This window comes from Peromyscus leucopus, chromosome 16_21 (assembly GCF_004664715.2).
Source record: "Peromyscus leucopus breed LL Stock chromosome 16_21, UCI_PerLeu_2.1, whole genome shotgun sequence".
Taxonomy (NCBI): domain Eukaryota; kingdom Metazoa; phylum Chordata; class Mammalia; order Rodentia; family Cricetidae; genus Peromyscus; species Peromyscus leucopus.
Window position 1 is genome coordinate 49059468 of NC_051084.1, and position 24248 is coordinate 49083715.

A 24248-nucleotide genomic window follows, 5' to 3' on the forward strand; every position below is an offset into this window, starting at 1 on the left:
GGGTAAGTTAATCTGTGCCTCCACCTTCAACACACAGAATAACTCAAAGCAATTATGTCAATGTTTTGTGCATGAAAACTGATAAAAGAACTGGAATTTGGCCTCTTGGACTATGGAACAGAAAGTCAGAATGCGCAGAGTACTGTTCTGTGTCCCATATTGTCCTACTTATTACTTATAAACAAGTCTTTATATTTTAATTGACATACAGTAATTGAATGTATTTGGGAACTATAGTGTATGTGTGTGTATGTGTATGCATAACTATCAATGATTCGATAGGCATATTTGGACAATCTATTATCTCAAATACTTGTCATTTTGTGTGTGTGTGTGTGTGTGTTCGGAACATCAAAACCCTTTATGCTATCTACATCGAGATACTCAGCTGTCCTAAACTGTTTTCTAATTTAACTTTTACCTGCCACAAAGCTAAGTTTCTGCAGGCTATTCCAAAAGAAAAATCAAGAGCCATGAATTGGAGAAATTAAAGCGAAGTATTCTGTTAAACCAGGGCTTTCCCAAGTTATGGGACAACAAAACGTTTATGTTACTGAAGTTAAAAGTGAGGAGAAGAATAAGTGACGTAGCTAACACACCAGATAAAGCTTCCGTGTTGACATGCGAAAACTCTTAACTTGCACACAAGCTGGTGTGGAGATGGCACTTTAGAGAGACACACTACAACACTGAGTCCTGCGTGAAGGGGGAGCATTCGTCACTCTCGTCTCACTTACCTCACCTCCCTCATTCCCAGGTGCGTCCTTGGAAACGGAGGGCACACTGGCCCGGGGGAAATGCTGCCTCCTTTCTATACACTGAGGACGGTGTGTTTCATGAGAGCGAACTCTCTCAGTCCTGTGGTACTCTTGGATACTGCTATAACTCTTTGATAGGTTTTCCACAAGCCCATTGTTTCCGGGTGATTTCTCCGGGACACAGAGAACGGAACTTAAGCTGGCTGCCTTCTGGAAAGTAGAAACATGGTCTTTTCTCTGGAATGCTCTCTGTTTTGTGTTGACATCATCTACATGTCTCTGCCTCTCTGTGCAATATGGAGGGCTTTCTTCTTCTGAAATCGTCTTGTCCGGAGCGCTGACTTGTCCTTCTGAGTCGTTGTGCTGGGCAGAGGAAACTGTCACTCGGCAGGAGCCACCGTCCACAGCACTAGGCGGAGGTTTCTGTTCCCTGGGGTCCGCGGCCACCGTCCTCCCTGGCTGCACACTGGCCTCCGGCGTGGGGCTTGTGACGGGGTCTTCTGGCACCAGTTCTCTGGATGACACAGCAGGCTGCCCCCTGGCTGGCTGACCGCCATCCTTCTTGCCTCCTCTTCCACTGCTGTGCCCCACAGGATCAGTGTCACCTACAGCTTTCTGGAACCGTTTTCTTCTGAAATATTTTCTTCCGGGAGAGGATTTCTCAGGGCTCAAGGGAGTTTTGGCAGGATCAAAATACTGTTCTTCTTTCTCAGCCCGAACACAGCCACAGACATTCCCCATTTGATCCACAGGCACTCACGGCTCCACAAACTCACTCATTTCAAAATCCGGGGCTTCCAGGGCCGGCTCCAAGTCCCGAGTGAGATTCCACTCTGACCCGTAATCCCTAGCAGACTGAGTGACCATCCTCTTCAGCCTGAAGCCATGTTGCTTATGAGAAAACCACTTGCAAGAAATGCCGTGGCACCCTGCCAGCTGGTCTCTGTGTCTTATTAGGCACTGTGGCTTATTCCTGGCCACCAGTCCTCCCAGACAAACATGACTGCTCCCGGTCAAATCAGACACCAGTGAGCTTCCAAGGCAAACCCCGAGACTCACTCCAGAGACCACGGCCCACAGATGAACACAGCGCCTTCCGAAATGCACACACACTATCACCACTTGCATTAACCTCTGAGGCTGAGCAAACAGAAAGTAAACACAGCCAGAGACTTATTGGTCAAGTGTCCTTCAAGCTCCGTCCCAAAGTGCCTTTCAAACTCGAGTTCCAAAAAACCTCTCCTGTGTGACTCCCCCTACCCCTAAAACTCACCAACTAATTTTAGGGCTTACACACAAAGCTTAAGAGTCTATGTTAAAACTAACTCAGAAGAAAAAATGGAATAAAACGAGGATTCAACAATTGGTTGAAGGGAGGACAAAACACTGAATGCCAAAAATACTTTAATCCTCTCTAAAGTCAGTCCTTTAACGCGGCTGGAAACAGTTTCAAATAATAACTCTCTAAGGTATCTGCTCATTGACACTGTCACATGAGCAGATAAATACATGGAGTGATTTAAAGGTGGAACCCTTAGCCAAGGGAAGTGCCCGCACACTGGACACATACATTAGGGCAGTTAAACTTTATGCTCTGTAATTGCTCTTGGGTTACATATTAAACAGCTTTAGTAGGGTCCCGGTGGAAACTGAAGGAATCGGTGGAGACTGAGACTTTGAGCTGTGCATATTTCTGACACTGAGTCATCGACATGGTGCAGAGGAAATCAGTGACTGACACACAGGCCAAAGTCACTTGGAAAGTGGATGACTCCACCAATCAAAGCTGGAACTTATTGTATTTCTCAGAGGAGGACTAGCCACTGAAATTGTCAAGTTCACACAGATGTTGCAGATGTCTGTCAGTAACACAGCTGTATTGCAAGGGTTTTCTTAATTATTTAAAAGGGAAATTAAACATTATCCAGTGACAGTCTTGGGTTGGTTTGTCCTTCGGTTTCCAATGTCTTCAACGGCAATGGAACAGCATTTAAATGTAGGATGGCTGCTATTTGTACTGACAGGGTGGAGAAGCAACCCGTGATTGGCACTCCCTCCACCCTTCCTCCGGCCCTGCCAAACTAAACAACTGTCCATGGTTAGGTCACATGTTCCAAAAATGGCTCAGCTTTTGCATCTGCCTGGTAACTGGTACCTCTCACTGTCTTCTTCTCTAATACCCTGCCAGGCCTGGAACAGCCTCTCAACTTCTCTTCCTACACTTCAGCTTGTATTTTTATTGCCAATGGACGCATCCCCCTTGATTACATTTAACTTAAAACAATACTTTAACAGATAGCACAACACACCTCATCATGATCTAGCATACAGTGCTTTAGGACATGAGACTGTCGGGAATATAATTCCTGCCTTCCGAATGCCAGACTGAAAAACAGGCTCAATTTGTAATGCTCAACAGCAGCATTTTTAAAAACAGACCACTGGTTCTTCTGAAAATCTTGCCTTATTTATGCAGCGAGTAGAGGAAATAAGAGGCTATGCCACCCTGGGCGAGGGTGCTCACCACTCTTCTCTCTGGGCACAGCCAGGGGTGTTCAAATCTTCGATTAGCACAGCACTAAGAAAAGCTTTATTTCATTTACATTTCACCCACAAAACCATATTCAAACCCTTGATCCTCCTGCCTCTAATCCCTGATGCTGAGATACAAGCAGGTACCACAATGGCTGCCTTGACATGTGATTCTTCTTAAATGACCCCTTGCCTTACGTGCCCGCACATACAGAATCTATACATGCTGCTTCTAATTCCTGCTTGCCCACATTCCCGTCTGTTATTTTCTTGTTTCTGCTGCAGGCAGCTGGGGAATGTTTTCCCCACAGTCTCTGGTGGCACTTCAGACTGTCAACTATCCTTTTCTCCTCTTGTTCCCTTCCATGGTTTCACCAGTTCATTTCCTGTTGCTTCACACGTCTCTCTGAATAGTCATTCCTGTTCCGTTTCCTCAGCAAGACCCGCTCCCGCCCGTCATCAGGGGCTCTCCACACAGGGGACCCTTTCTCTCTAACCGTCAACAACCACTTTCGTGTCGATAAATCCCTGTACCTTGACTTCCCAGGTCTGCTTCTGCTCAGCGGACTGGCACACAGGCTAGCTCACTTACCCTTCAAACCCATGCAGAAGGTCAACCATTTTCCCCCTACTGCCAACCCTAGATCTCACAATTTGTTTTCTGATGTCTTAAAGAGTTTAACCTGAGCCCTCATCTCCATTTCCTATACCCTGTGGCCAAATGTCTTTCTTCCTTTTTCAAAATGTCACCTCTTGGATATACGTTTCACCGCCACCTGGCCGATATCCCTCCCTCTGAAATCACTTCTGTATCTTGGGTTTTCTCCCTCACTATGACCACCTAGTGCATTCCCATCTATTTTACAGAGAATCAGAGATTTAAAACATCATCACATTCTCTTTCTTAGAGGGGGTGCACATGTTAGCGTGCACCTGGAGATCGGGGACCACTGACGTGAGTCAGTTCTCTCCTTCCACCACGTGGGCTCCAGGAATCAACGTCAAGCCTTCGGGTCTGTCAACAAGAGCCTTCACTCACTGTGCCATCCCGCTAACCTATCAGGTGTGATTTATTAGAACATTTCTTCCCTCAAGCCCAGTCAGGGTGGCCATGACAAGAAAGAGTACAAGAAGCCAAGAATGCAGTTCTGTTTCCCTCCTGTGAAGTCCTCTGGACTGCCCCCACGGTGACCACTAGTGTGCTATTCGACTTCAGACACAGCCTGCCTGATGAAGTAGCTGGTCCCCTCCATCAGGGCCACAGACTTGTCCACCTGGGTCCTCGCAGTTTCAACCCTAATTTTAAAAGTCCTGGACCTAATGCACTGAGCTCTAGGAGATAACAGCCAAGGCACTCTCCATGAAAATAATTCTTGGATCACTTCTACTTTATATAATTCTGGTAACACGGTCTGGCTTGTGTCCCACATGCAAAGCTTTGTCTTGGTTTAGTGCTGAGGACTCTTAGTTCTTTTCAGGGTGGGGTCTTCTGGTAATGACGACCCTTAGTGCTCTGGAGTCTTGGCTTGCACTGAGTTATTTCCTGGGTTGCCCTGACTTCACAACCCAGGTGACTGGACATCATTAGCTGTCCTAGAGGCAAGCTGGTTAACATTGTCTCCACTTGCCCGGCTGCCTCGATTCCCTACTGCTGGGACAGTTCAGCTGCCTAGAAGGCCCTGGGGCTTCCTTCCTAGAAGGATTCTTCCTCTCTAGAACTTTTCATATGGCTCAGATCCATTCCCAAAGGAGCTCCTTTATTTTCCATTATTACTTTAATAATTTTACCCCCTCCCCCTTCAAGATTTAATTTAAAATCCTACTTCCTTTCTAAAGCTAGGAAGGCCTTTATTTTCTTTCTTTAAGATCCTTGAAGCACAGTATTACCAAGGGTTGACAAAAATTTTGTGAGATGAGCAGCTAACAAACTAAGGCAAGTTACAAAGGTGAGTCACCGTGAATCCAAGTACAGATTTCTTTCAAAATGTATCACTGTCCTCAGATCTACATAAGGCATGGCTGCCATGTGATACTTTTCTTCTAATCTGGCTTTCGGGAATACTTCTACTGCCATCTAGCGTCTACTAGAGGAAATTTGAATTTATTTACAATATGGATAAAATTATTTTAAGTAAGGATTTGAGTCATAAAATCTTCACATAGCTAAAATAAGAAATACTGCCCAAAGAGCAAAAGAAATAAGTGTTCATTTAGGAAAAAGAGATCTCTATCTCTCAAATCTAAGATTACAAGAGAAGACCTTTAAAGGCAAATACAGAAGCTCCTAGAGACCAGGAAACAAGACGCCAGGCTCACAGTGTTACTAGGAAGAATAACTGAAGTGCTGTTATGAAATTTGCTTTCCACTCAGAGGACATAAAACACCTTCCCGAGAACCCCCTGAGAACCAGCCGCAAGGCAGAGAAACAGCGACGGAGACAAGCTGGACTTACCTGAAAGTGCAAAATTATTGTCCATATTAATCCCAAAGTCAGCTTAGGATTTCCATCTGTTATGTCATCGTTTCTAATATTCACTAACTTCACCTGTTTTATAGATGAAGAAGAGAGAAACAGTTTATTATACACTCGGCAGGAGCTCTCTTTACCTACAAAGGAAGTGCTAAACCATGCAAAGCGTGCAAAGATCACCGAATACTGTTCACCCTCCCCTTCGGTGGTCTAGAAAACAAGCTTCAGTCTAAACTGGGTATTGCTGTGGTTTTCTAGAACAAGTGCCCACTTGTCAAAAATGCAATTCAAACAATGGGGCCTGGGTAAAACTTTGTGATCTTAAAATCAGGGGGCACTTTCTTTGGAAATGAGCTTGTTTCACCCTTACCATCAAGCAGAAAAAGACCCGAGCCATCAACAACTTCAACAGCTTGTACGTCTACGACAGAGGACTTTTAAAAACTACTTTCTAGAGTAAGTATTTAAATCGCTGAGCGTCTAGAAGCTGAGCAAACATCAAAGAGCAGTACCACACTCAGGACCGAAGCTTATCAACTGCTCAACCGGACATTCAGGTACATACATGTAATGAGCTCAACACTGGCTTCTTATACAAAGAGCTAAATACCAAGACATGCCATCATGTTGAACAGTGTTTCCTTATTTGATAGAGAATGATGAAGCAAGGGAGATACTTTTCTACCTCTGTCCCTTCTGTCATGTGGGAATACAGGCCGCCCTTGCCAGTGCCAAGTGTTATTGTCTTGACCTTCAATAGCCAGCCTCTAGAGAGTCTAGAACCACAAGGGATGAATCCTGTTCTTTATGAATTACACAGCTACTCTATGATGGAAGCACAAAGAAGGCCGAGCCGGTTCTCTACTTACAACGAATAGAAGATTGCTGTACCACTAGTAAGTAGAAACACCACTAGCACTGTTTCTAGAAGTAGGGTGTAAACGATGAAAATATTCTAACATATGCAGTGCAAAAAGTCAAGTGTTGCCTCACCCCTGCCTGGAACTGTCGCATTCACAGGCATTCTTGACATCCTGTTGCTACTCAAATGTCCCTAACCACCTAGGCAGAAGCATTCTAATGCCATCAGGGAGAATCGGTCCTTCTTATTCAAGGGGAAATAAAGCATGCCTCACTCTTCTGAGCTTACACTCAATACTAACTTCCTTTCCTTAGAAACAGATGTTCGAAAACACCATTAAACATCTGCCTCAGCAATGGGCAAGATGATTACCATAGTTCAGGCCCAATTAAACCTTTGCATTCCCTGACATAGTCTTATGCAGATTTATTTGATCTCTTATGTTCACAAGGCTAGAGTCTAGAAAACATCATACCTGGCGTCTTTTCAAATAATCCAGTGCAATCTGTACATTCTGCAGTCTGTGAAAGCGCATCCGACCCTTCTCTCTGGGCTAAGGATAGAAAATTGAAGGCGTAAAAATACTACAGTTTACAATACCTCTGACCATGCTAATTTAAATATTTTATCCATTCATCTTAACATTTCTAAACTATTTTTTGGTAGACTCATCCTTTTTTTTAAAAAAAAAAAAGAAGTTTTTGACTCTTCTCTATCATCTTGGTCTGAATTTCAAGACTGAGGGACTTTTTTAAAATATATTTTAAGCATATGCTTTATTCTAAATGCTTCATTTAAATAAAAGGAAAACCACAGACCAAGGAGACCTTCTGTGTTCACTAACAGTACAATCCTGGCCAACTGGGGCTTAGCTATAAAAATAATAAGTAATAACTCTCCATTTTACCTTCTTAATACACACTATCAACAAGACAGTTTTTCTAATTGTATTTATGGATTTATGAAAATGAGGTAAAACAGCATGCAAATTAGTATTAAAAAATGAAAAACAAAAACCACCAAGGAGAAAGACAAAAGGTTTGTTTAGCTGTGACTGAGGAGAGGAAAAAGCAACTTACACTATGCAATACTTTTCCTCTGTATTTATTTCAGCTTTTACACAAAGGTGGACTTAATATCAGGCAGAAAAGACCTGTACTTTTGTGTTCACTGGATGTGATGCACTTGTTTTCCTAGTCCCAGAAAAAGTGTCAAATCATAGTGTTTTGTTTTGTTTTTTTTTAGTGCCATTTTCCTTAGGAAATGGTATACATTATCAGAGGGAAAAAAGGAACAGAGCTGGAAAACCCTTAAGGAACATACAAAGAATGGGGCTGAAATTTATCACATGAAATAGTCTAACAGCAAGAAGAAGAAGCCAACGTCCGCCTTCACTTCCAAAATATAGGCCATTGACATTCAAGGTCTTGACAAAAAACAGCAGACCATATACAGGAAAAATAATTTTGGCATCAGGGTAGAAATGATGCTGAAAATTCACAAATTTGATACTATAGAAGCACAATTTCCAAGGAAATCAGGGTGGGATGCAGATGACCAGAGCAGCTCTACTGTCTCTGTGAAGGTAGCTGGCCCATGTCAGCTAAGTGTCGGTTAGACGGCCCCATGATTATATGGGCTACAAGACTTAAAATCTTGCCCCTCTGCATCCCACGAACAGGTAAGATTTAAGGAAACTGATAAAAGTCTCCCTATGCTACCCCCCCCCAAAGTTATCATGTTTGAAATATCAATTCCAGAAGGAAATGAATGTGCATAAAAATTAGTATGCTAGTTATCAGGATTCTAAATTTATAAACAGTGTTTAAAAAAAACAAACAAACCCTAACATCTAAATAAGTCAGTCATTTCAGCTCTGAAGATAACTTTAAAGAGGACAAAATATTCCCTTTGTCCAGTTTCTTCACACACGCCCGCCCTGCTCTAGGGTTGGGTCCCTGGCGGGTTAGTGAGTTACGGGGACACCTACCCCCTTGTCCTCATCCTCCACCTCCTCATGCTGCGCACACTCGCATGCTGCTGTTGCACTCACCAACCGTAAGGTCTTCAAAAAGTCTCGCTCCCTTGGCTAGTGAATATAACAGACAGAAGACAGGACAGCGGGGAGACAGACAGACCGGGAATGAAAAGAAGAGCATGAGCAGAACGGAATGAGGGAGAACGGATAACCGAGAAAGGGAGCAAGGGTCACACAGGAGAGAGACGACACCTGGGTTACCCCCTTCTCAGAACGTGAAGTCGGGTTCCTTGCTATGTACGAGGCTTTCCAGGTGTGCTTGTGTTGTGCATCTGACTTCTTTTAAAGCAAAAATAAAAATAATAATAATAAAAAAAAACAACCCAGAGGTATTTAAAAGAAAAAGAAGAAGCACAAAGACCAATGGTATGTTAATTATCGAACCTATCACAAAAGCAAAGACATCTCCAGGTCCACATTCACATCACGTGAAGATGGGATGCTGCAGCCTCTGGCCAGACCTCTTTCCTTCTGGCTGAAGTTCATAATTTGAAGAAGAAAAAAATGCTACAAAAACCTAACATCTATGCTGCAAACGCCCTGGTCACGTGTATACAGAATTGCAGGCTCAGCAAAATAAATTAGAAAGCCTCTAACTTACCAAGGTGTCTCCAGAAAGGACCTCCAGAAGGGAGATCAAATTGTGCCCGTCCCTCAAGTCTTCATAGAGATCATTCACATGTTTCCGAACCTACAGAGGAAAACAGCACTTTAGTCCTGGAGCTCAGAACCAGCCTTCCCATTCCTAACCAAGCAGGGCCATTCACAGAACCATGCTTCATGTGGTGTTCACCAGTGCATCTATTTTTCATTTTTATTCCCTCATTACTTAATTTAAATGAAAATTTAATTTAAATGTAAAACCTAAAAAAAAAAAACTAATAGAGTAACAATTCATAAAGATGACCAGAACTACTAACTTTTCAACACCTCAACAGACTAAATATCATCATGAACTACTTACTATATGGGCTTACCAGTTTTAAATGAAAATTGTATCCTAACTTTATTCATGATCCCTGACACACTGGTACTGCCTTAACAGACTTGTGTTTTTTACCTCCACTTGCTCTTTATACTAACACAGTGGTTCTCACCCTTCCTAAGGCTGCGACCCTTTAATACATTTCCTCATGTTGTGATTGACCCCTGGCCATAAAATTATTTTCCTTCCTACTTCATAACTGTAATTTTGCTACTGTTATGAGCTGTAATGTAAATATGTGACACGCAGGATATCTGATCTGTGACCCTGCAGGTTGAGAACTGCGGGCCCAACACGTAACCAGTCAAGGGGCACTGTGTAAAAACCGTAAGCTGGAGAACCGTATACAGAACTCTGTGTGCTGTGTCTACAGCCTTCTCTCAGCCTCTACTTTAAATAACAAAGAAAGAAAGAAAGAAAGAAAGAAAGAAAGAAAGGAAGAAAGAAAGAAAGAAAGAAAGAAAGAAAGAAAGAAAGAAAGAAAGAAAGAAAGAAAGAAAGAAAGAAAGAAAGAAAGAAAGAAAGAAAGAAAGAAAGAAAAGGAGGCCTCTATGCAAATCGTTTTCACAATGTAAATTTTGTGGCAGAGAATCTAAATAACTCGAGCATGAACTTGGCATTGAGCCTGTAATGGCTTCCTCTATTCCCCAACCTGCCCGGAGCCTGTGACTTTAGGACTAAAGGAGGTGGCAAAGGATCCAGGAACACCCTGGCCGGCTCTCCATCTTTACAAACTGGAGCTATAGTTTGATCTCCTAATTCCCATGGAATAGCACCGGTATTGCAGATCACACCACATAAAAGGAAGTATTAAAATATCTTCTCCTGTACAGAAAAATGTGACTTGAAGATAGATAATTTTAGGTAATATTTATTTATAAAATCTGTAATTATCCAAAGCAGTTATAAAAGTGTTACTGTTCTGTTAACATAATGACCTCAAGATATCTTTGACAATCCCCTCAGGGTCTTAACTGTAATTCAGAAATGAACCCTTATTTAAGGGCCTTTTCAGGAACATACATGGCACATACATGATGTACACACATCACCCTATATGACACACACACACACACACACACACACACACACACACACACACACACACACCAAGGACTTTTGTGGGAACATACATGACATACACAGGCACATCTCTTAATGAAATGAAAGCAGTATATTATTTTCTATTTGCACATTAGAGCCCTATAAAGGTTCTCAGTCTCCTTCCAACGTAGACTTGGACTTGTAAGGCCTACTTGGTGCTCGGCCTGCCCACTGTGCATCTAAACCTGGGCATTTTCACTGTATCTCCGGTGTAGCCAGGAAGCAGCCTCACTATAAAGAGCCTGACCAGGGCTATGCAGAGAGCAGAGTTACACAGTAACATCATATAACTACTGATGCTCAGCCAGTTGCTTCAACTCTCAAAATAAATGAACTTGTTGTGCAAATCTGACATCCTCCGCCCACAGGACAGTGGTAAACACGCATATCCTCGGGACAGAACTCCCAAGGGCAGTAACACAATGCAGAGGGTCCTGAATCCTGCCAGACTCGGGTCCTCCTACATTCCATTTCCTGTCCTTCTCCTCCAGGACAGTTTAAGCCGGGGTGTGATTTTGACACTTCTCTCATAGAAAGGCAATTTCACAACTTGCCTTGCTAATAGTCTGCACCAAGCCCTCCTCACCAGAAAACTTCTCAGAATTAAATGTCTTACTATTGTATTTATGCTACAATAAAAAAATTGAACATACTTCAAAAGGAAAATATTGTATCACATAAAACCAAATTAGGAAAAGAAGAAACTAAGTCTGAAGGAAAAGAAAAATTTAGAACTTGCATTTTAATTTTGCTTCTCACTCTGACCCCATTGCCAAAGCAGATAGGGCCACTTTAAGATAAGCAGAGAACTAAACAGTTAAGACTAAACAGAAGGCTTGACTGTTTTATTTCGTCCAAAACCTGAGTCATAGACATTTGGCCTGGTAACTTCACAGACAGCTGCTGTAACTGCCAATACTCTTCTGCTTTCCACTTAAAATTAAATGGAGTTTCTCCTTTCTTTGGATAGTTTTCCCTATGAGGCAAAAATCTGTCTGAATAAGTAAGAGTCAAGGAAATGATGAGCAACATAAGAGCACTGAGAGGCCTGAGGACAAGTCATCCAACCCGAGTTATATAACTAAGGGAAGCACCTTCTCTGCATTCCACGCCATCTTCCCAGAATTCCCCAGGGCTGGCTCGCTCTCGCGCTCGCTCTCTCTCTCTCTCTCTCTCTCTCTCTCTCTCTCTCTCTCTCTCTTCTTTCTTTTTCTTTTTCTTTTTTGTTATTGTTGTTTTTTGAGACAGGGTTTCATTGTGTACTCCTGGCTGTCCTAGAACTCACTCTGTAGACCAAGCTGGCCTTGAACTCAGAGATCTTCCTGCCTCTGCCTCCCAAGCACTGGGATTAAAGGCATGTGCGACCATGCTCACCCGGCTTCCAGTCTTTCTAAAATGTGTGTACTGCTTGGAATCTATTATGTACCCACAGGGGTCAGTCACGCTAATCTCGTTCTAAAAAGACTAACCTAAGGAAGGAGATAGATAAGTAGACAAGAAAACAGTAAAAGGGAGAAAAACTCAAGGGGCTGGAGGTGATCTAGGAATGAACAGAGGTAAACATGCCAGACCTGTGTTAGCCACACAGGGATTCGCCAATAAAAAGGCACAAATGGAAAAACCACAAGGCCAGTACTCAAGAGCTCCAAGTTGTTCAACTTCTACATAAATTAAAACTCAAGCCCAACTCTGGAGAGAAGGCTCTTCATATACCTGCTTCTTCTCTATTCAAAACGGGCTTTCTCAGAAGTTTGGCATCGTATTAATTCTTGTTAACAAAAAACTCCACAAGAATTTTGAATCTCATACTTGTGATTCAAACACTTTTGTGGCTAGGAGAAACACGCAAGAGAAGCGGTGAAAGGAGCTAAGATTTGGGATGGAGACATGGCTCAGAGGTTAAGAACACTGGCTGCTCTTCCAGAGGTCCTGAGTTCAATTCCCAGCAATCACATGGTGGCCCACAACCATCTGTAATGAGATCTGGTGGCCTCTTCTGGCGTGCAGGCAGAACACTGTATACTTAATAAATAAATCTTTTTTTAAAAAGGGGAGGGAGAGCTAATATTTACTGTTACTTGTGGTCTCGAGGCTATAGTTCATCACAGCAGGGAGGGTGTAGCAAAACTAAGCACATGACATCATGAAAGCCAGGCAGCATTGGGAGAGCACCTATGAAGGCGGGGAAGCCATGGATGGGCTCCAGCCTTTTGGAATGGGTTGCCCACAATCAGAGCTGGTCTTCCCTCTTTTGTCTCTGGAATTGCCCTTACGGATACACACAGACTAATACGGTAGGTATATCTCAATCTAATCACCAGGTCAAGATGAACCATCATAGCATATGTGCAGCTGCAGTTCGGCTCACTAGGTATGCACTGGACATTCACCACTGGCTAAGACACCCTGAAGATGGAGAGAAGCACCCAAGAGAGGGCTGTCTCCTGGAGTCTACAGTCTGAGATGACACAGTAAAGAAACTGCAGCTCAAATGTACAGACTCGCATTACATGGAGCCCCATCCTGTCCTGGCTCTAAGACCTCTTAGCAAAGAAGATAGAGTTTGTCAGGTCCAGAAGAGAGAGGGGAAGGACAGGTCAAAGACGTTCAAAACCGTGTAGTAGGTACCGAGGAAAAGGAGGCAGCTGCCCACTCAGAGAAATGTGAGGTGGAAGTTAAGGCAGGAAGGGGACCACGAGACATAGCAGCTTCATACTTTACACATTAAGAAGCTCTGAAGGCCATTAAGCAAATTAGGGAGCCAGAAAGCCTGGTCCATACATGTAAGGGACACTGAGCTGAGGACAATTAGGGTGCAGCAGAATCATGAACAATCTCTGCCTTCCTTATTTGAAACTTAAAAGCAGGTCACAGAGTTATAAGACAGAAAGCATCTCCTAATTCAACCAGAGAGAAGAGCACCGGCCACTGAAGACTCTTGCACCTTACTGAGGATGGTAAACACAAGTCGCTACAAGAACACGCTTTAATAACTAGCCTCTGCCTGTCACTTATGTGCTGTTCCTGAGGTGCCACCCTTGAGACCCGGGGATTTATGTCCATCTTGTCACTTTAAAAATCGACCCTTCTCTGCTGAATATGCTCGACAAGCTGGAACCCAAGCTCCCTCACTCCCCACCCCATGTGTACATGAAATATGTCAATAATTTTATTTCTTTCTAATCTTTCGTTACAATGGTTGGTTCCAACTAAGACCCACTGAGAGTTATTCTTCCCTACACCATTTCTCATAAGTTTCCTGTAAACCGTCATCTTCAGTGAAGTCAGATCACAAAAGCCAAAGGCCAGATCATTCAGCCCTGACAAGGGCTCTTGGGAAACAGCAAACCAGAAAGGACGTTGAGTCAGTGAGCCCTGGATACAGCGTACACAGCCCAGAAGCGATGATCACCAGATAAAGGGCCCAGTCTTCCCTTAAAGGACACAGGATCCTCAAACACAATCGGCCATCTTTCAAAGGGCATAAACGATAAAAGAAGGCTTGTCCCGAGAACTCTTCGCTGCCTTGTACTAACTAGTGAAAAGGAGGGGCCGGCTGGCTTTAGTGAAAACTATCAATTAAAACGCTTCGATTCCTTTTTTAGCTTGCACAAATGCATGAAAAATGGGCCAGCCAGTCCTCCCAGGCCAGCTCCTTTAAAACCCTTTTCCAAAAGAAGTTTAAATATTAATATTGCTCTATGAATTATGGATCCTTTTAAAATACACAGGAGGGCTTAAAAATATTCTCAGGAAGCTGTCTGAGTTGTTGGGTGAATTACAAATTTTAGTGTTATTTCTTTAAGAATTGTGAAAGAATAAAATCAACCTCCCGATTTTCCCTGTTATTATGAATTCTAAGTTGGTATATTTAGTTATTTTGAGGAAATACCCATTTGATGTCATGCAAATTAATGCCGGCAACGAGACAATGGGAACAGCATAGTTACACCATAGTGAACTCAAGTAGTTCTTTGAGGGGAAAGGTTTCTTTTTCCAACTTTCAAGAGCAGTATCAACTAAACAAACAGAAGTCTTCTCCCTTCTCACCACCAGGTGGAACTGTGGTAGTTAAAAGCATTAACAGCATTGACAAACGCTAAGATTCAGGGGCTTTTAGTCAGTGTTTACAGTAATCATGTACATGTCAGGAATATCTCTCAATAATTTAACTGTAGTCTTAGAAAACTTAAAATAAGATATTTCTCTTTTTTTCTTTTAATCAAGTAACTCTTCTGAACCAGGATGGGATTTTTTTTCGGTAATTATGTAAAGTTTTGACTTTGGTTTTTGTTTGGATTGGGTAGTTCTTCCTTTTCCTCTAGCTTTTTCTTTTCATATATAGGAAAGCTGACAAAAATCGACTTTGCATGAGTTTTCCCTTAGGTCTACATATCTTTTACATAGCTATGTGGACCTTGGTGATGAGAAATTTTAACTGAAAGAGAAAAATCAATTCAGAAACCAACATGCTCTGCAGGCTAGCATCTTTCCTGGTCCCTGTCCGCCTTCTCTGGAGCGGACACATATTATGGATATGTTGTGAATGTGCTACACACTTCAGTGTGAAACACATGAGCACTGCTTCACAGAGACAGGAAGGGGGTGGGAAGAGGGGTGCGGGGTAATCGTCAATCAACATGATTATGCCATCTTCACAGAAAAGAAGTAGAGGGCATTTTAGGAAAGACGGTCCAGCATTCTGTGCTGAAGACTGACGCCCCACCATATTGGGCAGGAGGCTAGGTTCTCAGCTTGTAACTGTTTCTTCAGGTATCTTCCTAGCTCAGTCCCCCTACAGATGTTTCTGTCAAGTGCTTCTGTCCAATCACCATGGTGAGCACTACTGTGTCAAACTCAGTTTTAGATGACCACTTAAGGGATCGATGAGGAATCAATTACTGGCATGTTCTGTAACGTCTTTCACATTCCTCCCAAGTTCTTACCATATGGACCCTAAAAAGAAAAGGTTGAAGAAAGGGGAGCCATGATCACTTCACACTCTTAATAAAGAAACACTAGGCTACTCAGCAAAATGGAATTTTGCTATAGAAGAAATCCTGTGGGCACAGGAACATGACAAGACAAATGAGGACAACCTAGGAGAACGCTGTAAGAAGAGCTAACGTGCTCCATCTGTGTCCTAGAAAACGACGCTAGAAGGTACGCGGGGTGGCACATGCCTACAGAGCAAGAGCAGCCTGAGCCCCACTGTGAGAAATTTTCCAGATGAGGAAGAGGAGGGGGAGGGGAGAATCACGGCAGTGTCACAGCCCTGTCATTGAACACCAACTTTTCAAACAGATCCCCCTGCAGTTTCAGATATTCGCTCTTACTGAAATTTTTTTAATTTTATTTTATTTTACAATACAATTCAGTTCTAAAATTTTTTTCTGAAACAGAATCAAGTTTTACAGTAAAAAATCACATAAAAGCGAAAGAATTTAAATTGCTTTTACTTAAAATATACTCATGACCAAAATTCGAAACTGGTTAATAAAACATGAATCTCTTCAATAAATTCCCATATTACTCGGTAGTAATAATACATCAACTTTATGAATCGGGTCCAAATTAATTACTAGAAATTAGAGGTGAGCTTAGGCAAGTCCACTCAGTTCTTCTCTGGTGAAATGGGCAGCTTTGCCTCTCCATACAAGGTCGCTTCACCAGCCTGCCTTTGCCCTTCACAACTACTTATCAGAGAGTCAAGGAAATCCGGCTGGCACCAAGGTAGGGCAATGCAGAGGAGAAAACCCAGCAGCGCAGGGCACGACAGGATTCCAGAATAAAGGAACCCAGTCCGAAGATTCCCGGCAGCTGCCGAGTGGGCCCGAAAAAGAGCAAGCTTGAAAAACACGGGTCATAATCACTTTATGTTCCTAATACGCTACTCCACACACAAAACAGATATAAACCAATTTTGTGATCGCGGTACAGGAGAGGATCATGGAGAAGCAAACAGTAAGGATTCTAACTAAGAGCAGTGCCCGCCCATCACAGAGCTGAGTTTGGTAACTGTCTGAATACTGCTTAGTCGAGTCACCTCTAGGAGCTTTGTCAAAGGAGCTACAGGATGTGGATGTCTACCTGCCACACAGGAATTCAACAGTGAAGTGGATCCTTATCCCATGTAACAATCTTTCTGGTGTTATACGACATCCAAGGGAGAAATCTTACCACATATCGCACACTTGGAGATTAATAAAGGCTAATAATCTCTTTACTATAGCTCATGCCCAGCTCTGGCTAATGCCCAAAGAGGAGTTGGGCAGAATAAAAGATTTCAGAAACTTACATACACCTTAGGCTTAGGCATTCCACATACACTGCCATTCTTATGTCTCTCTCAGGGCTCAGGCCCAGTTCTCACTTTGAACAATTTAAACACAGACGGGAGTCTGCAAGTCTGGCCACTTGGGCAAACGGGATTTACAGAGTCTAGATACTGCCAGAATGATTTCTTACGTGTTGCTCTTTTTTTGAACAGTTGTTACCTCGGTTCATCTTGCCCGTGGCAGAATTAATGATTTTCCTTGTAAGAGCACAGGGGACTAAATGACAGACCAGGCAGGACTCAATGTCCGTGTGACCTTGAGCTGCCCTTAGAGGCTGGTCCTTTGGGAATAGTCCTAATGGCTGGTTGTAGGTGAGGACTGTCTCCTTTTGTTACGGGAACTGAGCCTAACTGGAGGTCAATCTTCGTGAATAAACAGAAACTTTCTCAGCCACTCTAAACTTAGGGTACAGGAGTTTCTTTCCTACAGTTTCTAACAAGCCTGATCATGAGCCCAATTACCTTCTAGTCATATGTAGGCAGTGCTCCTTGAGCTAAATTCTACTGTGGATAACAATATTTTCTAGGCAAGTTTATCGGCAAATCCTTTACAGTACCTGTTTTACTATTTCCGGTTTCTGCTGCATCGCTCATACTACTTAGGTCCTGACCTGGAGAATGGCAGATCTAAGTGAAGGGGAAGCCTCATACACTGCTAGTGGGAGCACACACCAGGGCAGCCATGATGGAAATCAGCATAGAGACAACTCAAGAGATGAACAATAGAGCAACCATATGACCCAGCTACACCACTCCAGGGCATTTGCCCACAGGACTCCACATCCTACCACAGATATACTTGCACATCAATATTCATTGCTCTTCTAACAACAGTAACAGGGGAATGGAATTCACCTAGATGTCCATCATCAGATGAGTGGATAAGGAAAATGTGGTGCATGTAAATTTTATTTAGCCAGAAATAATAATAGAATTTGCAGGAAAATGAGTGGATGGGAAAAATAGTAAGTGATGTAACGGAAACTCAGAAAGACAAAAAGACATGTTCTTTCTCATATGTAGATCATAGCCTGTAGAAGGTGTGTGTGTGTATAAATGTGGGTAAGGCCTAAAACACTAAAAAAAGAGCCAAAGAAGGTAAAAATAAGTGCTAAGGAAGAATAGGCAAAGGGATACATGACATGAAAGAGGAAAAGAGACTGGGGGTTATATAAGGGAGAAGGAGAAAATCCATAAAAACACAATTTCATTAAAAATGCCACAATGATATCAAATATCGTGTGTGCTAATTTCAAAAATGAAAAAAGCTGATCTACTGTAGCACAGTTGTTTATGGTGTAGAGTAAGCTATACTTTCAAGGCACCCCACAACAAACCCAACTTTTCCTGAGCCCGCAGACGTGAGTTTCATGTACAGCCTAGATGATGTGGAATGGGGATGCTCTGCTGGTCTTCCTGCACACGGAGCCACTAGCTGGGATGGCTGCGTAGTGAGTCCAGGCTCAGGAGGAAGCTTGCCCTCACAGAAAAGGCAGGTGCTGGGTAGACAGGGCCGAAGAATGGCACCTCTGGCCACTGCAGGGGACACTTCCCCAAGAGGTGACTTCATCTCTCTCTTTCTTTCCCTTTTCAAGTCTAAAGCGTAGAAAGACTAGAGCCCCCTGAGCACCATCACTGATGACCTCCAGGCCTTCTTAGCATTGACGCTTCCTGGTGTTTATATTTGAACTGAACTTATGCCCATTCCTCCGGTCCTTACAAAGAAGCAGCTAGGAACAATTGGATACATCTTCTATTAAACTTATTAAGTACCCAGGACTACGATCAGGACAGCTGGTGCAGGGAGATGGACATGAGAACTATTTTTAAGGAATGTCCAGATAACAAGATCCCGTGGCTTCTGCCACACCCAGCTCCACTGTTTCAGTGACCTCTTCTGGCTGTCAATTTTCTTTCCACAATGAAGCCAGCAACCCAGAAACTCAGTTCCATGATTTATATTTTCTAAAGCCGTATCTGAGGAACTGATGTTTGGAATTATATGTAAATGTATGTTTTTTTAAAAATTCCTTTTTCAAAATAGTGGATGTGGATGTGCGGCGTGCTTGTGTGAAAGCACGATTTTATTAAATGAATTAGTCTCCATGGCAGACATATCCTTTCTGTAGCAGAATCAAAACTTTCAAAGATGTCGTGAACATCTTTGACCTCTTCACAGGTGACATCCCAGCTATAACAGCTTTCCAGACTCCAGTGGGCTCAACAGAACCCATAGGTCACAAGTGCTTGCCAACTAAGTCTTCCAGTTGTGCAGAGCTGAGTCAGAAAGGATATGCCTTTGGTCCTATAATGAGGCTTCAATCTTAATTCCTCCCCTGCCCTTGTTGAGTGTGCCCTCCCACCCCCAATTTTCACAGGAGCAAGTGTCCCCAAGGGTGGACTTGAAGTAAGTAACACTTAGCAAATCAGAGGCCACACTTCCACAAGTGAACCATGCAACACGACCATGGGCACACTCTAAGACCCTTAGCCCCATGTGGACAGTAGAACTTCATTTCCAATCCTGAAGGCTAGGACCATTAGAGAAGAGAAATGGCCTTACTGAATAGCTAAGCTGCCGCTCTCCTATGAGTAGACTCGGGCATTCCTTTCTTCACCATGCATTCTGTTCCCACTTCTCCTCTGGCTCTCCAAATTGTGTCTTCATTCAAGTTCTGTGCTATCATACTCCTTGGTTCTGGATGTTTATCATCATTCTCCTTTAGAACAGTTTTATGTTCACACTACACATTAATGCGAACACCTTAAAAGAACAAGATCCTAATTCCTAACATAGGATCTTTCAGAAACACAAAGAAGACTAGTTGAACATCAGTCACTGGCACTTTGCAATTAACCTTGGCTGTGCTCTCAGCTGTGAACCTTGGGTGCCTGCTCAACCGACACAAAAGAAGAGAAACTCAAGAAACAGATGCAAAACCTATCAAGCCTCTTCCATGATACAGAGGCCTGGTGTTTGCTCCCAGAACCCATCATGGCATCCAGAGTGGATCTGTATAAATGCTGCTGAGTCACTGACTTCACAGAGAAAAGTGTCCATGTTTCCCTCTGCATTTTCTATTACCTATCTACACTATTTTAACAAATGATGAGCAAAGAGGTGTTTAGAAAGGGTCTGGAGACAGACCTCAGCAGTAAAGTTAACAGAATAGAGTTTGACAGTAATCTTTAAAAATATATTATATATGCAATATGACATATTTTTAATAATATGGTTTTCTGATAAAATAGAAGCAATTTAGCAGAGGGGATTCTTTTCAGCAATGATGCTTAGACAAGACTCAGTGAGTAACCACATGCAAAAGGATTCATTTGAAGCTTTTCCTCAGAACGAACCATGCACTAAGCTACAGTCGCTAAAATTACATAATTACTAGATTAAATTACAGCAGTGCATTTGGTTCAGGGAAGGCTATTTATTTATTTATGATAAGGTCTTGCTATTATACAGCCCAGAATGGCTTCATACTCTTGATCCTCTTGTCTCAGCATCCCAACTGCTGGGATCACCAGCAGCGATCACCATGGCCAGCTAGAAAACTGCTTATATATGCCAAGAAAAGCACAGATGGCAAAGAAAAGCCATCGGAAGTGTGCCTACCTCCAGTCACAGGCAAATACATGAACAAGCATTTTGTCAGAGAACAGAGACAAATGGATAAGAAGCACATGAAAAGATGTTTAACATCATTAGTCCTTAGAGAAATAGAAATCAAGATCACATGGAGACAGCAACTCACACACACACACACACACACACACACACACACACACACACACACACACCAGAAGGACAGTGAAAATGAGATTGCAGAGTAATTAAACCCTCTCACACTGCTCACGGAAATTCGAAATGCTACAGCCACTCTGGGAAAACAGTTCCGCAGCTCCTTAGCTGCTAAATTAGATTTACAATATGACCCGGCAATCACACTCCTAGGACTGAAAACATATCATTCACAGGATGAGATACACATTTATGTTCACAGTGGCATATTAGTGCCAGAAAGAGGAACCCCAAATGTCTGGCCACTATTAATAGGTAAACTATGCCACATATACAGGTTGGATTACTACTCACAAACAAAAGGGAACGGAGAATTATTACACGCTGACCCTCAAAAACTGTTACTTGAGAAAAGCCAAATACAAACGCCATTATTTTACGTATTGGCCAGTTTTATGTCAATTTGACACAAGCTAGAGTCTTCAGAGAGAAGGGAGCCTCAAATGAAAGAAAAAAGGGGGGGGGGGCTCCATAAGACCTGGCTTTATAAGCAAGCCTGTAGGTCATTTTCTTAATTAGTGATTGCTGAAGGAGGAGGACTCAGCCCACTGTAGATAGTTCATCTCTGGGCTGGTGGTCCTGGGTTCTATAAGAAAAGTGAGTTCCAGGACAGACTCCAAAGCTACAGAGAAAACCTGTCTGGAAAAATAAAAAATAAAAAAGGCAGGCTGAACAAGTCATGAGGAGCAAGCCAGTAAGCAGCATCCCTCTGCATCAGTCCCTGCCTCCAGGTTCCTGCCCTGCATGAGTTCCTGTCCTGACTTCCTTTGATGATGAAGAGTGATGTGGAAGTGTAAGACAGATAAATGCTTTCCTCCCCAAGTTGCTTTGGTCATGATGTTTCATCACAACAATAGTAACCCTAATTAAGACATTCTATTTAGTCAAAATGTAGAAAGGCAAATCTAAAAAGAAAGAGTTCAGTGATTGCCTGGAGCTCAAGCCAGGCATCCCAGGTGGGTCAGGGCAAATAGATGTAGGGTTTATTTTCCAGGTGACAGAAATATTTTAAATTGGACCATGGTGGTGGCTATACAATTGTGAACCTATAAAAACAAAACAAAACAAAAAAACCCACCTGTCAAATCACATGAGTTCAAACAAGTAAATTTCATGAATGTAAATTATATCTTATGAAAACTATGTTTGTGTATTAAAAAGTATGCGAGCAATGCATTCACATGGATATTCATATAGACATGTGTATGTATACATATCAATATATGTATACATATGAATATGAGTGTGTGTGTGTGTGTGTGTGTGTGTGTGTGTGTGTGTGTGTATCAGAATCCAAGAGCAGTAACAGCAGTACCTAGGTTCATAAAGCACATGGACCCAAAAGGAACTACATTTTAAAAAACACATGATTTGGGCCAGGCATGGTAGTGCAAGCCTTTAATCATAGCACTTGGAAGACAGTGGCAGGTGGATCTCTGTGAGTTTAAGGCCAGCCTGGTCTACAAAGTGAGTTCCAGGACAGCTGGCTAATATACAGAGAAACCCTGTCTCGAATCCCCCTCCCACCAAAAACAGAAGAAAAAAAAAAAAACATGGTTTGGTTTACTGAAAAGGGTGCCATGTTTACACATTAGTACTTAAAAGATCATAATATTGATTAAAAATACAAAAGCTGTGTCAATCACTATAAACCTTCAATCTAGACCTAAGAGGGGTCTATGGCTCAGAGTGAAAGTAAATGGACAAGCTGTGTCTACAAGGTACCAAGGTCTAATTTAAGTAAAGGGGGAAATGTCTGCTAAGGATTGTTCCACAGACTCCAAACTGGATGCTTGCTGAAATCTTAGTTTGGAACCACTTTTCACTGATTCTACACAGGTAACCATGCATTCTAGCTTGCTTCTCGATGGCTATGATAAAAACACCGACCCAAAGCACCCTGAGGAGGAAAGGGTATTTCATCTTACACTTCTAAGTGACAGTCCAGCACAGACACACACCAAGACAGGGACTGAAGCAAGACCACGAGGAACACTGCTCACTGGCTTGTTCTTTGTGGCTTGCTCACTTTTCTTTCTTTGAGAATTTTATACACTAGTACTGTACCTCTCTCCCCACCTCCAATTCCTCCCATGTCCACTCCTCCCTCTCAAATTCATGGCTTGCTTTTCTACACACACACACACACACACACACACACACACACACACACACACACAGAGATACAACCAGCTGAATCCGTTCAGTGTTGTACATACATCTATATGTCATGGGGCTTGGCCCTGAGGGGGACTGATTTTTCCCTTTCTTAGCTGCCAGTAATTCCCTGTAGCTCTTCCTCTGGTGGGGCTTGTGATCTCTCTCCATTCACTTTGGCAAGTCAACTGGTGTCATTATTCGGGTTTTGTTTAGGAGACTATGTCGTTAAGATTTCATTAGTGCAGCTTTCCTGTCTCACAGCAGACATCGGGTCCACTGGCTCTCACAATCCTTCTGCCCATTCTGTTTCCAGAGCCTAAGGTATAAGGGTTGTGTTGTAGATTATCAACTGGGGTTGGGCACCCCATGGTCAGTTGTTCTCTTCATCTTGACCAGTTGTGGATTTCTGTAAAAGACTGCTTGCTGTGAAAAGCAGCTTTTTTGATGAAGGGGGAGAGCTACACTTATCTGAATATCAGAATGCAATTGAGAATTATAATATCATTCATAACTGTTTCTCCCCAGGTTCAAACATTCCATCCTTCAGGGAAACTTTGTAACCAGAAAGATAAATAATTCAAGATAGCATCAGGAAGTCCCTGAAATTGACCGGATTCACTAGGCCCCTCCCTGCCAGAGTAAGCAGTAACCACTGAGTGTCCCCCAGATGAAAAGAAGCTGAGCTGCAAAGAAGACTCTCAGAGGAGAAAAACATGCAAAGAAGACTACAAGACCAGCTTCCTAGAAGCAGCAGAAACCAGCCGAGCTGCCTGGAAGAGGTTTAGACCAACTGAGTCACTTGTAAAGGACACTCTCCAACTTGCTGAACTGACTGCAAGCTGTGCAGCGCTGTGCTGCCCGCAGGCTGTGCAGTGTGCTCCAGATTCCCAGCTTTGTGAGCTGTCACTCATGCTGGGGTGGGCTTTGGTGATGCAGCTGTCTTTGAGGCATTTCTGCTCCTGTAAGTGACCCCTCACCCATATTCCTGTAAGGAACCCCAATAAAATTCACTGGCTCACCATTGGACTTTGGTAGTTTCTGTACTTTGGTCTGTCGTGGGCTCCCTATCTGGGGTGAGAAGACATGTGTTTACCACTAACTTATTCTGTCACACAACAAATGATTTAGTGGTAACTAGTAGGTTCTCCTCTGGGGTCCATGACCTTGCCCATGGGTAGCTAGCTTGCTTCAGA

The 24248-nt window shown here is 42.8% G+C and overlaps 1 protein-coding gene across 21 annotated transcripts in view; it reads right to left on the reverse strand.

Moving 5' to 3' along the window:
* Positions 1-24248, reverse strand: part of Dst (dystonin) — a 436213-nt gene that overhangs the window by 200322 nt on the left and 211643 nt on the right. For 12 of the 21 annotated variants that reach the window (XM_037199850.1, XM_037199849.1, XM_028865355.2 and 9 more), the window contains 4 exons: positions 9263-9352; positions 8614-8712; positions 7099-7176; positions 5744-5836 (listed from right to left, as the gene is read on the reverse strand). In XM_037199850.1, the coding sequence (XP_037055745.1) occupies positions 5744-5836; positions 7099-7176; positions 8614-8712; positions 9263-9352 (360 nt within the window). Of the gene's footprint in view, positions 1-737; positions 2266-5743; positions 5837-7098; positions 7177-8613; positions 8713-9262; positions 9353-24248 lie in introns of those variants that run through there. The other 9 variants (XM_028865356.2, XM_028865372.2, XM_028865366.2 and 6 more) reach the window with 2 other exon arrangements.